Source organism: Oryza brachyantha, chromosome 7 (genome assembly GCF_000231095.2).
Source record: "Oryza brachyantha chromosome 7, ObraRS2, whole genome shotgun sequence".
Lineage (NCBI taxonomy): Eukaryota > Viridiplantae > Streptophyta > Magnoliopsida > Poales > Poaceae > Oryza > Oryza brachyantha.
This window is the reverse complement of record NC_023169.2, coordinates 13476323-13491247: the sequence shown is the minus strand read 5'-3', so window position 1 is coordinate 13491247 and position 14925 is coordinate 13476323. Positions and strand designations below refer to the sequence as shown.

Below are 14925 nucleotides of genomic sequence, written 5' to 3'. Positions count from 1 at the left end.
ATCAAGTGAAGTGAGACTCTAGATGAACCAAGGAATGCCTGCCCTAAGAAAATGTTTGCGGCACTTCAAGAAATACCCAACTTAGGTCTTGACGATTTAACAGTGATAGCAAGTTTCAATCTCTTATGGCAATGGACATGAGGAAGGACTGGATGTGGATGTAAATTAGGAAGAAGTGAATCTCAGTCAATTTCCTGCACTATGCCGTATTAATGTCTGACCTATTACCGGCTGATACTCTTAAACATGTAATATAGTTAATTAGCTGTCTGCTCTTTAACATTGAATCTGCGTACATCTTGTTCAAAATATGTGGCACTGACATAATTTCTCACTGCTAATTGTTCTATTCAGACATCACTTGAACTGTTGAACATGCCTGAGACTCTTTATGGTTAGCATGTGTGAAACTTGCTCATTGCCCACATTCCCTTCTGTCGTAACAATATCTTCGTGTCAGCCATTTAAAAATACGCATAGAGGCAAAGCCAGCTAAAAATATCGTCGGAATCATCTTCATTGCATAGCATAGAAAAACATGAATCAAAACAATGTTTTAATAGAGATTTTATGAATTTTATCAGGGTTGTCCGACGCCGACAAACCGGCCTAGCTCCGCCGCATTCTGTTCTTAATGTTAAGTATATTATCATCCGTTTCTGAACCTTTCTTATAATCTGAAGGTATTTCTGAACCTTTTATGTATTGAACGAATTTTCAGTCAATGGAAATACAATGCCAACAGGATGTTACTTTTGACGTAATTAAACTTATATTCCAATTTCTTTTGTATTGCCCTTCAAAAACTCTAGAAAAAAATGTACATCTAAATACAATTTGTGAATATCCTTAAAAAAAATAGGAGTGTCATGGTACAGTTCATTGTGTCAGAAAATATCAAGGTTAGAATCATTGGCCAATATCAATTCCAAATATCCATAATCTTGCAGTCGCGGCAGACATTCCATGTAGTTTCTTCTTATACCAAGCTCCTGTCATCACCTTGTACTTTTCTCCTCCTTACTGATTAGGAAGATAAGCAGATATTGTGTATTTGTGATTAATTCGCTTGCTTAAGAGCAGAGACAGAAACCAGAAGATGGAGATTCACCTGAGGAAGACATACCCGACAATGTCAGCAAAAGTAGATAAATCATTGCCTTGGAAAAAAAATCTAACGAAGTGCAAGAATCGGGAAAATACTAACCCTTCAATCGACTGTTCAAAAAACATCAGCACAAACATTTTGCTTCCATCAGGCATCAGCTATAAGTAATTGTCTAAATCTCCTATGCAACCCTCATGTGTTTCATGTATCTTAAAGCTGATCGCAGCATCGCTCTAGCTTTTCGATCAGGGGCACATCCTGATGTGATCATTTCTTCATAAACAACTGGAACCTGTTACATTATCGGCAAACACAAGGTGCAACACCTTAGATCATGATTGCTTTCTACTGGATCTTATTTTTAAATCAGATAGAAACTGCAGGTCTAGATAATCAAAGGATACCAGACACTTTTCTAGAAGAAAACTAGACAATTTATAACACCATAGAATGAAGGAAGCTGTTCTGGTTATCTGAGTACAGTGAAAGCTATGATAGCAAACCAGCTCAATTTTATAGATTCAGCATATGTGCCAATGTAATTTAATAAATCCAATTGGAAAAGAAATACACGAGTGCAATACCTTTTCAAACTGCTCAACACGGATTAAAGCTTTCATCAGTGTAGTATATGTTATAACATCAGGCCTCAAACCCTGAAAACCCGAAAGGAAGAATATATGAGTTTTCATGGGAACCATATAAATACCCAAGATATGTGATCAGATGTAATATGATGTAGGATAACATAGCAACACAATGGCAACACAACTACTTACATTTTCCTTCATGAATTGCAGCACAGAGAAGGCTTCAGCAATCCTTCTATCCTCACCAAAAGCATTGATCAAGGAGTTTAGAACCACCGTGCTAGCCTCTAGGCCATCTGCTCTCATGGCCTTGACAACATTTAACGCATGGTCTGCTAAACCCTGGAGATGTTCCATGCATGAATTATGAGTTGAGAATCAATGTCTTTATTTTAATCTGAAAGCTCACTTAATCTGGTAAAAAAGTATATTAGCATTGCAAAATTAATTTGTAAAGCACTTGCAAACAATAACTCAATCATATGATTTCCCCTAAAAAAACTAATCAAATCCTAGAGCATACTACTGCACAAGTCAGTAAGGTCCCAAATCAGTGATATTTCTTGATTGGGATATTGACTAGCATGAAGAAAATTTCAGAAAAACAGGGTATAGCATGCGTCACTTTAGCCTCCTGCCTCCCTATCTAGTCATCTGGGAAGTTAAGCAGCAGAGAACTCACCCTTTGAGCGTATGCGTTGACTAAGGCATGGTACATGGTAGGTGATGGCTTGAGGCCATCCGCTTTCATTGCCTCGATGCAATCAACCGCCTCCTTGAACCTGCCAGACCTACCATACACATCCACAAGTGTAGTATATGTTATAATGTTCGGTACCAATCCCTGCTCCTTCATCTCTGCTTGCATTGCTTCTACTCCCTCCCATCGCTCTTCTTCACCAAGCAAGTTGATCATGATGTTGTATGTGGTTGTGCCTGGTGGGCACTTGCTTTCACGCATCTCATCAAACAGCTCTATTGCACGGTCATGCCGGCCTCCCTTACAGTGTGCATCAATAAGTGTGTTCCATGTGACAACATCCGGATCAATCCCTTCTTCTCGCATCCGATCAAATGCATCCATGGCATGCCCAAGGCAGTTATACTTCCCAAATGTATCGATCATGACATTGTAGAAATGCCTGTCAGGGCGAACCCCACTTGCATGCATCTCACGGAGCACCGCAAATGCCTTCTGCCATTCTCCTCTATCACGGAAACCTGCCAGGATCCGGCTGAACACATATGAACTCGGTTTAACTCCATCAGCCTCCATCTCCTTGAGAAGTATCCTTGCACTCTCCCATCGCCCAGCCCTCGTATAGGCATCCACAAGTAGGCTGTACGTAGCCTCATCAGGGGCAACTCCGCACCGTGACATTTCATCGAGCACTTGCTCGGCGTTCTTGAGCGACCCAATCTTCACATACCCTTTCAGCAGCGCGTTGTAAGCGCGCGTCCGTGGTTTGATCTCCCCGGCAAGGAAGAACTCGAGGAACAGAGCCTCAGCCTCGGGGACGCGCCTGGCCAAGCCGAGGGAGGAGATAAGGGCGGTGACCGCGTTGGAACGTGGCGTTAGGCCGATGGCCTGCGCGGAGGCGAGGAGCTCGAGCGCTGCGTCCGGGAGCGCGGCACGCGCGAAGGCGGAGATGAGGTCGGAGAAGAGGGGCGCGTCCGGCTCGAGGCGCGACTCCCTGAGATCGCCAAGGAGGCGCTCGAGGAGCGCGGCGTCGGGCGGGTCCCGCGTGTTGAGCAGCGACGCGAGGAGGTGCGAGTAGGACGCGAGGTCCGGGAGGAAGTTGTGCTCGCGGAGGAGGCCGAGGAGCCGGAGCGCGACGGCGGGGCGCGACGCGGCGGCGGAGGCGGCGAGGAGGGAGTTGAGCAGCAGCGGCGAGGGCGGGTCGGAGAGCGAGGGCGGGAAGGAGAGCAGCAGCGAGTGCGGGAGCAGGCGCCCGGAGACGGACAGCGAGTGAAGGAGCGACGACAGCAGCAGGTCGAGCGGGAAGCAGAGGCGGTGGCGGTGGAGGAACGGGAGCAGCGCGAAGGCGAGCGGCAGGGACGCGTCGCTGGCGGCGAGCCCCCTCAGCAGCGCGTGCCACTCCTGCGCCGGCACGGACGCGTACGAGGCCGCCAGCCTGCTCTCCGTCACGGGCACTGAGGTCGGCGGGGCCGTGGACGTGAGCCCCGGGACGGCGGCGGAGCGGGAGGAGAGGTAGTTCAGGAGCGGGTCGAAGTCGTAGCGTGTCGCGGCGGAGGATGGCGAGGAGGTGGAGCAGCCGGCGGGAGGTACACGGAGGCAGTGGCGGTGGCGGTGGCGGTGGGGGAGCAGAGTCGGCGGGAGGAGGGAGGAGGCCGGCATGGTGGAGGCGACGGGCGGACGGGCGGAGCGAGTGGTGGAGGCGGAGGCGCGGGAGGGGGAGGCGGAGGCGGGGGTTTATCTGGTTTTGCGATTTTTTTTTTTCAGCTTGAACTGTCATGTGGACCTCACGCTGTCACGTACCGGGTAAACTGGACGGGGAGAGTCTCCGTGGATTTTGTGGAAGAAAGACGGCACGGCCCGGCCCGGCTAGCAACAGCAACAGCAAGGCCGAAGCCCAAAAGATGGGAATTTTTTGAATTTTTTATTTTATTTATTAAGTAATTTATAAAATTGATTGTGTATTTAAAAATCATAGATCTAACCTCGTACCACCCTCTAGAAGGGCAGAAAGTCTACGTGACATACGGCGAATGGACAGCAAGAACAGGCGATGACTACGGCTCAGCGATTTTGCGTTTAGCCCCTTTTCACCCTCACAGACGGAAGGATTTTTTTTTTTTTTTTGCAAAATAGCCACCTTGCCTTCCTCCATTCACCTCTTGGCTGGGCTGCCCTTATTTCATTTTCCCCTTGCCGCCCTTGCAAAGGGTGGCAAGGGGCTAAATGCAAAAAAGCTTGCGCCGCCGTTTGCGACCATCCCTCACGAGCGGGCAGCCCATTTGCCACGTCACCTTTCCTCCCGCAGAGGTTAGTTTTGTGATTTTTTGAAATGCAAAAATTAAAGTTATAAATTATTTAATAAATAAAATTCAAAAAATTCCATAAGATGGTACCAAGCTAGTAATTTAATTTTGTCTTTCGTTTGAGAATGGATTTTGGTCTTGTGCTGGATTACTTGCTGCGTGATTGCTTCAGCGTATTCAATTCAGATCCTCTGCACTGCAGACTGACAGGTGGGCCCCCACAAGGTATATGGTCCACCTGTCTGTCAGTCTATCTGTAGTACTGCACATGCAATATAGCAGACGATCCATGCCCCAGTGTATTGGTCTTATCCTAAAGGGTTAAAATGCTAGTACAACCTCTTTGGAGTTTAGCTTATTTGAAAGATTACACGGAACGAATTATTTATAAATGAATATAATGTATAACCGTTTATATGCATATTCACATAAATTTAAAAGTAAATATTGTAAAATAAATTACGATGAAAAAATAAATCTAAAATTAAGTTTTAAAATTTTAATTTTTATTTATAAGTAATTAGAGTATTTTTTACAAAGTAATACTATTTAAATAAAAATGCAAAATGTCATTGTATTTTAGCATTTCTTTTACATACGACCTTTCCTCCCCATATGTCTCTCTTCCCTTCTTTTAGTCTTCCTGACATGTGGACCCCCTGACTTGTCCATGCTGGATGTGGACACGTGGGCAGCATCGGCGTTCGGCGATGGCCCCCACGCGACGCGCGCGGGCACGATCGGTTCACATCGTGCCCATTGCTTTCCGAACGAGCGGCTAGGATAAAAGCAAGACACGCCATGCCGTTCTTCTCCTCGTCTTCCACATTAGTCCTCCGCTCCTCACCGTCTCTGTCCCTCCTCAAAACCCTCCCTCCCAAACCCCGCCTCCTTCAACCCCAACGCCATGGTGGTGCTCGTCCCCTTCGACGGCGGCGAAGCAGATGGCGTTAGCTCCACGGCCGCTCCCGATCCCTTTCCCGTGGACGGCAACGGCGACGGCGACAGGCGCGACCGCGGCGGAGAAGGCGATAGCGCCGGCCACATCTCGGGTGATGGCGATAACGCCGCTCTCGTCCACGCCGCCGGTGACGGAGGAGGCGGGCGGGACCGCCTCAGCGATCTCTCCAACGACCTCCTCGCCTGCATTCTGGCCGGCCTCAGGGACACCCATGCCGCTGCCACGACCAACGTCCTATCCCGCCGCTGGCACAGGGTCTGGACGTGGGTATCCAGCCTCTTATTTATTTCTTAATTTAAAATTAATGATATGACCTAAGTAATTTAGTACTAATTTTATTGATTTTATCTATTGTTTTCCATATTTTATTTATTTGTTCTGATCTTTTCGAATATTTTGGATTTATTACGAATTTTCCTTTATTTCTTACAATTTTCCAGAATTAAGAGCCAAATTTTCCTGAATTTTCTTGAATTCTAGACATTTTATAATTTAATTAGGAATTTTCTAACTTATTTTCTGATTTAAAATTAATTATGTCATTTTCTAAATTTTTTACTGATTTTCCATATTTATTTACTGTTAATTTGGGCATTTTTCTGATTCTTTTGAATTATCCTGATTTTTGCGAATTTCTTGGATTTATTTACGAATTTTCCTTTACTATTTACAATTTTCTGGATTTATGAACCAATTTTCCTGAATTTTCGTGAATTTCTGAACATTTTATAAATTGATTACGAATTTTCTTACTTATTTCTTAATTTAAAATTAATTCTGTTATTTTCCAAATTTTTTACTGTTTTTTATATTTATTTACTGTTCTAAATTTATTTTGACCATTTATTTACTAACAACGGCAAAATCATCTTTTTACACCTTCATTTAACACCGTTATGTCTTCTCAATCCAAAAGCGTATTGGTAAACGAAAATTTATGTCATGGGTGTCTCTAAAGTTTTCTATGGCACAAAGATAACCAATAGGGGTAAAAGACTCCCACGTTAGTCCTCCGCTCCTTAACCGTCTCTGTCCCTCCTCCAAACCCTCCCTCCCAAACCCCGCCTCCTCCAACCCCAACGCCATGGTGGTGCTCGTCCCCTTCGACGGCGCGAAGCAGATGGCGGTAGCTCCACGGCCGCCCCCGATCCCGTTCCCGTAGACGGAAACGGGCGCGACCGCGGCGGAGAAGGCGATAACGCCGGCCACGTCTCGGGTGATGGCGATAACGCCGCTGTCGTCCACGCCGCCGGTGACGGAGGAGGCGGGCGGGACCGCCTCAGCGATCTCTCCAACGACCTCCTCGCCCGCATTCTGGCCGGCCTCAGGGACACCCATGCCGCCGCCACGACCAACGTCCTATCCCGCCGCTGGCACAGGGTCTGGACGTGGGTATCCAGCCTCTTCTTGCATCATCACCGGCCCCACGACACCAGCCCCGTGCGCGTCGCCCTCGCCGCCCACGGCGAGCACGGGGCCACGGACATCCGCCTGCTCTCCGTCACCTCCCCATACGGCGCCACGGCGGACGCCACCGCCTCCTGGCTCCGCGTCGCCGCGCTCCTCGTCTCTGGAGAGCTTCGCTTCTGCAACTGGTCCTCGATTCCGTTGCGGAGGCGCAACAATGAGTTACTCAACGATATAGTCGAGGAAAGAGGCGCGTTCGAGCTTCCCTGCTTCACGAGAGCCACCACTATTCGGCTGAGCCTGGGGTTTCTTGGCCTATCGCTACCGCCGTCGGGTGTCTTCGCCGAGCTCAGGAAGCTGCTCGTGCATCACGTCCAGTTCCATGGCGAATGCACCCTGGACGATACCATGATGCCGTTCTTGGAAGTTCTACAGATATACTGTGCTCGTGGTTTATCCTCCCTAACGCTCAGGCTGAAGCATCTCATCTCGATGAATCTGTTCCACATGCGGGGGCTGCGTCGGCTCAATGCAGAGGCTCCAAGACTCACGGATTTATTTGTAGTCGATTGCTTCCGTTCCTCGTTCTTCCGGGACGGGGCCTGCATTGTCGCAGAGGATCTGGAGGCGCTCTGGTGGCAAGATTGGTACTGTCCAAGTCTTGTCAACTTCAACAAGATGCCGCGCCTCCAGGAGCTAATCGTTTCCCCATTTTATGGTGAACGGTGTAATTATCTTCAATCCGACCTGTGACAGACTTCTCAAGCTACTTCCACGCATTCATTGTCTCCAGATGTTCATACCCATTGAACCAGTGAGTGTTCCTTCTTCATTTGGATCATCAACTGTTTATTCTTCCAAGATCAAACTGCAAATGGAAACTCAATGCTGAATGCTTGATTCATGTTTCTACTTTAGTTTTTTATTGGCCTATGTTTTCATTGCATAGTGTTGAATTATTTTTTTTGATAATTCATAGTGTTGAATATATCCTCAATTTTTTTTTTTGCCGGTAATGCTATCCTCACCTAGAAGGAAGTTACTGAAGTTCAAAAGTTAATTTCTGTACGTGTGATCTTTGGAGAAGATTCTTAAGTGATACTGTCTTTCTTTAGAAAAGATCAATTGCTGTATAATGTATACTTGCATTCAGTTTAGTGTTTGTCTTTGTCTTTGAAGTAATATGAGTACAAAGCTAGCATAATTGTGAGTCATGCTTGCATTCTGGATATACTGATGCAGTTTCCAGAGTTGTCGGTACCAAATAGATCAGTATTCATTATCAGTTGGTTCAGTATTATCTGGTTGTTGAACATGACCGTGCACAAAACATCTAAACTTACTTGCACCGTTGAGTTCAGACTATATTGTGGGTATCCGTACTGAACATCGTTGCCTCAAGCTAGATATTGCGCAAACAAATTACGAAATCTTAATAGGCATCAGTTAAATTACTTATTCTTTACTAGTCTTGAACCGAATTACTATTCTTCAAAAATACGGTCTTTTATGATACATATTTGATTATTTCCCTGTCAGTTTTGTATATTCTGTGGGATTGCCTTACTAAATTAACCTCCTACAATTTCACAGTACTCAGTTACCGACATGGTATTGAAGGAAAGCATAACCGGACTCCCTAACATTAGGATTTTGTGCCTAAAACTCATACATCTTCGGCATTCTTATGGAGCTACTGTGTTGCATTTTCTGACAATGTGTACTGGTATAGTGAAGTTAATTATCAAAAATAATTTCCAGGTAATTATATTTCCTATAAATATTGAATGATCGTGTTTTTTAATTCTAATTTCTGCACCTGTAATAAATCTTGCACAAGTGGAAATGCATATGCTCCGTCCATTTAGGTAGGAAGTTATCAAATTTTCCCTATTTATGAAATGGCAAAATCAGGTTAATTGATAGATAGGACCTTTCCTGAACAAGTTCTCATAATTATTTTCATTATATCCCTCTTCGATCATTTTTTTTTCATATTGTTCTTTAAATCATAAAATGTGTTGGCCATGTAATAAGATTATGAAAGTTTGGGCAGAAGAGTAATTTATGTCATGCTTTGTAATATAAAATGAAGTTTTCTTAGTTACTCGTATTAGATTATGACTCTCATTAATAGCTCTATTTGCCTTTTCTGAAACTGTAATTCCAGGTATATAATCCATGTCCACCGATCTGCATCTGTGATCGGCCATCAAACTGGAAAGAAACGATCATTTCGTTGAAGTCGCTCAGAGAAGTAGAGATCCTCAACATCAGAGGAGAGAGACATGATCTTGACTTTCTGAGAGTCTTAGTCAGGGTAGCACCAGAACTTAGGACGATCAGAATAACCTGCCACCGTTCTGCTGATATGGAGATTCTACGTGCACTCGTACAGAGTTTTGCAAGACAAGTGACTTGTGTGGAAGTGAGTCAAGCCACTCCCTCCTTGCAGCCACACTGATCTGAAGTAAAGAAGAGCTAGAGCTTTATTGACTACTGGCCCTTGATGTACCTGACAAGTTTTGATCCGGCTGTGCTGTAAACAGAGGAACAGAGAAACTTAGCTTCCATTGTAGTTTGCCGTCATGAGAAAATTTCAGCATTTGCAATATTGGGATGCGCAATTTATGTCGAGTATGGTGCGGTGTAAGCCTGCTGCTTAGTTTGTCAGAACTCAACGCTGAAGCTAAGTGTGAGAATTGGTGAACAGAGCAGCTCTGAATTTCTGGTTTGCTTTGCCCTTGATGTGCACGCGCGAAGGCGGAGATGAGGTCGGAGAAGAGGGGCGCGTCCGGCTCGAGGCGCGACTCCCTGAGATTGCCAAGGAGGTGCTCGAGGAGCGCGGCGTCGGGCGGGTCCCGCGTGTTGAGCAGCGACGCGAGGAGGTGCGAGTAGGACGCGAGGAGGTGCGCTGGCACGGCCGCGTACGAAGTCGCCAGCCTGCTCTCCGTCACGGGCACGGAGGTCGGCAGGGACGTGGACGTGAGCCCCGGGGCGGCGGCGGAGCGGGAGGAGTGGTAGTTCAGGAGCGGGTCGAAGTCGTAGCGTGTCGCGGCGGAGGATGGCGAGGAGGTGGAGCATCCGGCGGGAGGGACGCGGAGGCGGTGGCGGTGGGGGAGCAGGGTCGGCGGGAGGAGGCCGGCATGGTGGAGGCGACGGACGGACGGACGGACGGAGCGAGTGGTGGAGGCGGAGGCGCGGGAGGGGGAGGCGGAGACGGGGGTTTATCTGGTTTTGCAATTTTTTTTGTAGCTTGAACTGGCATGTGGACCTCACGCTGTCACGTACGGCCGTACGGGGTACACTGGACGGGGAGAGTCTCCATGGATTTTGTTGAAGAATGATGGCACGGGCCGGCCGGGCCGGTTAGCCCGCTAGCATCAGCAAGGCCGAAGCCCAAAAGATGGTACCAAGCTGATTTAATTTTTGTCTTTCTTTTGAGATGGTTTTTGGTCTTGCACTCGATTACTCGCTACGTGATTGCTTCAGTGTATTTGTTGGTCATGAACCCTATCCTAAAAGAGCAGCGCTATGCGTTGGACGATCGTACGTACGACCAGCGGCAAAACACAGTGACGGAAAAACGATCGGCACACAGCGGCAAAACGCAGCGACGACGGTTGAATCGTAGACGTATCGTACGAATTCGTACGTACATTTCCATCCTAAAATGCTAGGACCTCCTTTGGAGTTTGGCTTATTTGAAAGATTACACGAAACGACTTATTTATAAATGAATATAATTTATAACCTGTTATATAAAAATTAAGTTTTAAATTTTTTATTTTTATTTACAAGTAATTAGAAGAATTTTTAGAAAATAATACTATTTAAATAAAATTACAAAAACATATGTCGGTGAGAACATTCGTAAAAAATGGGAAATCGAAATTCGTAAACTGAGAGGATTTGACTAGACCCACAACGTGGTGTAGGCAAGTGAGGCCCCGTTTAGTTCCCAAATTTTTTTGGGTCACATCGACGCGTATGGTCATACATTTGAAATATTGAACATAGTCTAATTATAAAATAAAATTTAGATTCCGTCTGTTAACCGCGAGACAAAAATCTTTTGATTCTAATTAATCCGTTATTATCACATATTGGTTACTGTAACACTTATGGATAATCATGATTTTCCTCGTAACTATGTATTTGGTTTTAATTTTTATTAATATTTAATTCTTTATTTATGTGATCAAAGATTTGATGCGATGTTTTTAGGAAATAATTTTATGAACTAAACAGTGCATGACTGTCTTTGAGAAAAATCTCATTGTATTTTAGCATTTCTTTTACATACGACCTTTGCTCCCCATACGTCTCTCTTCCCTTCTTGCAGTCTTGCTGACATGTGGACCCCTAACTTGTCCATGCTGGACGTGGACACGTGGGCAGCATTGGCGTTCGGCGATGGCCCCACGCGACGCGCAATCCGTTCACATCGTGCCCGTTGCTTTCCGAACGAGCGGCTGGGATAAAAGCAGGGCACGCGTGCCGTTCTCCTCGTCTTCCACATTAGTCCTCCGCTCCTCACCGCCTCTGTCCCTCCTCCAAACCCTCCCTCCCTCCCAAACCCCGCCTCCTCCAACCCCACCGCCATGGTGGTGCTCGTCCCCTTCGACGGCCGCGAAGGAGATGGCGGTAGCTCCACGGCCGCCCCCGATCCCGTTCCCATGGCCATGGACGTCGGCGGCGGCGAAGGAGATGGCGGTAGCTCCACGGTCGCCCCCGATCCCGTTCCCATGGACGGCGACAGGCGCGACCGCGGCGGAGAAGGCGATAGCGCCGGCCACGTCCCGGGTGATGGGGATAACTCCGCTCTCGTACACGCCGCTAGTGACGGAGGAGGAGGGCTGGACCGCCTCAGCGATCTGTCCAACGACCTCCTCGCCCGCATTCTGGCCGGCCTCAGGGACACCCACGCCGCCGCCACGACCAACGTCCTATCCCGCCGCTGGCACAGGGTCTGGACGTGGGTATGCAGCCTCTTCTTGCATCATCACCGGCCCCACGACTCCAGCCCCGTGCGCGTCGCCCTCGCCGCCCACGGCGAGCGCGGGGCCACGGACATCCGCCTGCTCTCCGTCACCTCCCCATACGGCGCCACGGCGGACGCCGCCGCCTCCTGGCTCCGCGTCGCCGCGCTCCTCGTCTCTGGAGAGCTTCGCTTCTGCAACTGGTCCTCGATTCCGTTGCGGAGGCGCAACAAGGAGTTACTCGACGATATAGTCGAGGAAAGAGGCGCGTTCGAGCTCCCCTGCTTCACGAGAGCCACCACTATTCGGCTGAGCCTGGGGTTTCTTGGCCTATCGCTACGGCCGCCGGGTGTCTTCGCCGAGCTCAGGAAGCTGCTCGTGGATCACGTTCAGTTCCATGGCGAATGCACCCTGGACGATACCATGATGCCGTTCTTGGAAGTTCTACAGGTATACTGTGCTCGTGGTTTATCCTCCCTTACGCTCAGGCTGAAGCATCTCATCTGGATGGATCTGTTCCACATGCGTGGGCTGCGGAGGCTCAATGCAGAGGCTCCAAGACTCAAGAAATTAGCTGTAGTCGATTGCTTCCGTTCTTCGTTCTCGCAGGACGGGGCCTGCATTGTCGCAGAGGATCTGGAGGCGCTCTGGTGGCAAGATTGGTACTGTCCAAGTCTTGTCAACTTCAACAAGATACCGCGCCTCCAGCAGCTAATCGTTTCCCCATTTTATGGTGAATGGTGTAATATCTACAATCCGACCTGTGACGGGCTTCTCAAGCTACTTCCACGCATTCATTGTCTCCAGATGTTCATACCCATTAAACCAGTGAGTGCTGCTTCTTCATTTGGATCGTCAACTGCGTATTCTTCCAAGATCAAACTGCAAATGGAAACTCAATGCTGAATGCTTAATTCATGTTTCTACAGTTCTACATTAGTTTTTTGTTGGCCTATGTTTTTCATTGCATGGTGTTGATTTATTTATTTATTTTGATAATTCATAGTGTTGAATGTCTCAATTTTATTTTATTTTTTTGTTCGGAATGTTATCCTCAACTAGTAAGGAAGTTACTGAAGTTCAAAAATTAATTTTTGTACGTGTGATCTTTGGAGAAGATTTTTAAGTGATACTGTCTTTCTATAGAAAATATCAATTGCTGTATAATGTATACTTGCATTCAGTTTAGTGTTTGTCTTTGTCTTCGAAGTAATATGAGTACAAAGCTAGCATAATTTTGATTCATGCTTGCATTCTGGATATACTGATGCAGTTTCCAGAGTTGTCGGTACCAAATAGATCAGTATTCATTATCAGTTGGTTCAGTATTATCTGGTTGTTGAACATGACCGTGCACAAAACATCTAAACTTACTTGCACCATTGAGTTCAGACTATATGGTGGGTATCCGTACTGAACATTGTTGCCTCAAGCTAGATATTGCGCAAACAAATTACGAAATCTTAATAGGCATCAGGAAAATTACTTATTCTTTACTAGTCTTGAACCGAATTACTATTCTTCAGAATACAGTCTATTGTGATACATATTTGATTATTTCCCTGTCAGTTTTGCATTTTCTGTGGGATTGCCTTACTAAATTAACCTCCTACAATTTCACAGTACTCAGTTACCGACATGCTATTGAAGGAAAGCATAACCGGACTCCCTAACATTAGGATCTTGTGCCTAAAACTCATAAATCTTCGGCATTCTTATGGAGCTACTGTGTTGCATTTTCTGACAATGTGTACTGGTATAGTGAAGCTAATTATCAAAAATAATTTCCAGGTAATTATATTTCCTATAAATATTGAATGATCTTGTTTTTGAATTCTAATTTCTGCACCTGTAATAAATCTTGCACAAGTGGAAATGCATATGCTCCGTCTGTTTAGGTAGGAAGTTATCAAATTTTCCCTATTTGTGAAATGGCAAAAGCAGCTCTTGATATGGGTTAATTGATAGATAGGACCTTTCCTGAACAAGTTCTCATAATTATTTTCACTATATCCCTCTTCGATCATTTTTTTTTCATATTGTTCTTTAAATCATAAAATGTGTTGGCCATGTAATAAGATCATGAAAATTTGGGCAGAAGAGTAATTTATGTCATGCTTTGTAATATAAAATGAAGTTTTCTTAGTTACTCGTGTTAGATTATGAATCTCATTAATAGCTCTATTTGCCTTTTGTGATCTTGTAATTCCAGGTACAAATTGCATGTCCACCGATCTGCATCTGTGATCGGCCATCAAACTGGAAAGAACCGATCATTTCGTTGAAGTCGCTCAGAGAAGTAGAGATCCTCAACATCAGAGGAGAGAGACATGATCTTGACTTTCTGAGGGTCTTAGTCAGGATAGCACCAGAACTTAGGAGGATCAGAATAACCTGCCACCGTCCCGCTGATATGGAGATTCTACGTGCACTCGTACAGAGTTTTGCAAGACAAGTGACTTGTGTGGAAGTGAGTCAAGCCACTCCCTCCTTGCAGCCACACTGAGCTGAAGTAAGAAGAGCTAGAGCTTTGTTGACTACTGGCCCTTGATGTACCTGACAAGTTTTGATCCGGCTGTGCTTTAAACAGAGGAACTGAGAGACTTAGCTTCCATTGTAGTTTGCCGTCATGAGAAATTTTTGGCATATTGGAATGCGCCGTTTATGTTGAGTACGGTGGGGATTAGGCCTGCTGCTTAGTTGGTCAGAATTGGTGAACAGAGCAGCTCTGAATTTCTTGTTTGCTTTTTACTGATGATCATTCATTCAGCGAGTGTTAAGATATTTAGCGTCTTATGCTTTTGCAGGATCGGTTGAAAAGAATATGATGTGGCATATGACTTGGAATGCATGTGTTTTCAATTCTAAAAGTTT

General features: G+C 46.1%; 2 protein-coding genes and 1 pseudogene across 2 annotated transcripts; 2 read left to right on the top strand and 1 right to left on the bottom strand.

Moving 5' to 3' along the window:
- Positions 1-764: 764 nt before the first annotated feature.
- Positions 765-4057, bottom strand: LOC102711085 (pentatricopeptide repeat-containing protein CRP1 homolog, chloroplastic). Its single transcript, XM_040526403.1, has 5 exons — positions 2381-4057; positions 1888-2040; positions 1693-1764; positions 1208-1400; positions 765-1111 (listed from the first exon to the last, which is right to left on the bottom strand). Exons 1-4 carry the CDS (start codon positions 4055-4057, stop codon positions 1290-1292), a joined length of 2013 nt encoding a protein of 670 aa, XP_040382337.1. The 3' UTR covers positions 765-1111; positions 1208-1289.
- A 1551-nt stretch (positions 4058-5608) lies between these two features.
- Positions 5609-9548, top strand: LOC121055002 (annotated as a pseudogene).
- Positions 9549-11718: 2170 nt separating this feature from the next.
- On the top strand, positions 11719-14925 carry LOC102710802. Its single transcript, XM_040526398.1, has 3 exons — positions 11719-12879; positions 13675-13842; positions 14264-14925. Exons 1-3 carry the CDS (start codon positions 11749-11751, stop codon positions 14555-14557), a joined length of 1593 nt encoding a protein of 530 aa, XP_040382332.1. The 5' UTR covers positions 11719-11748; the 3' UTR covers positions 14558-14925.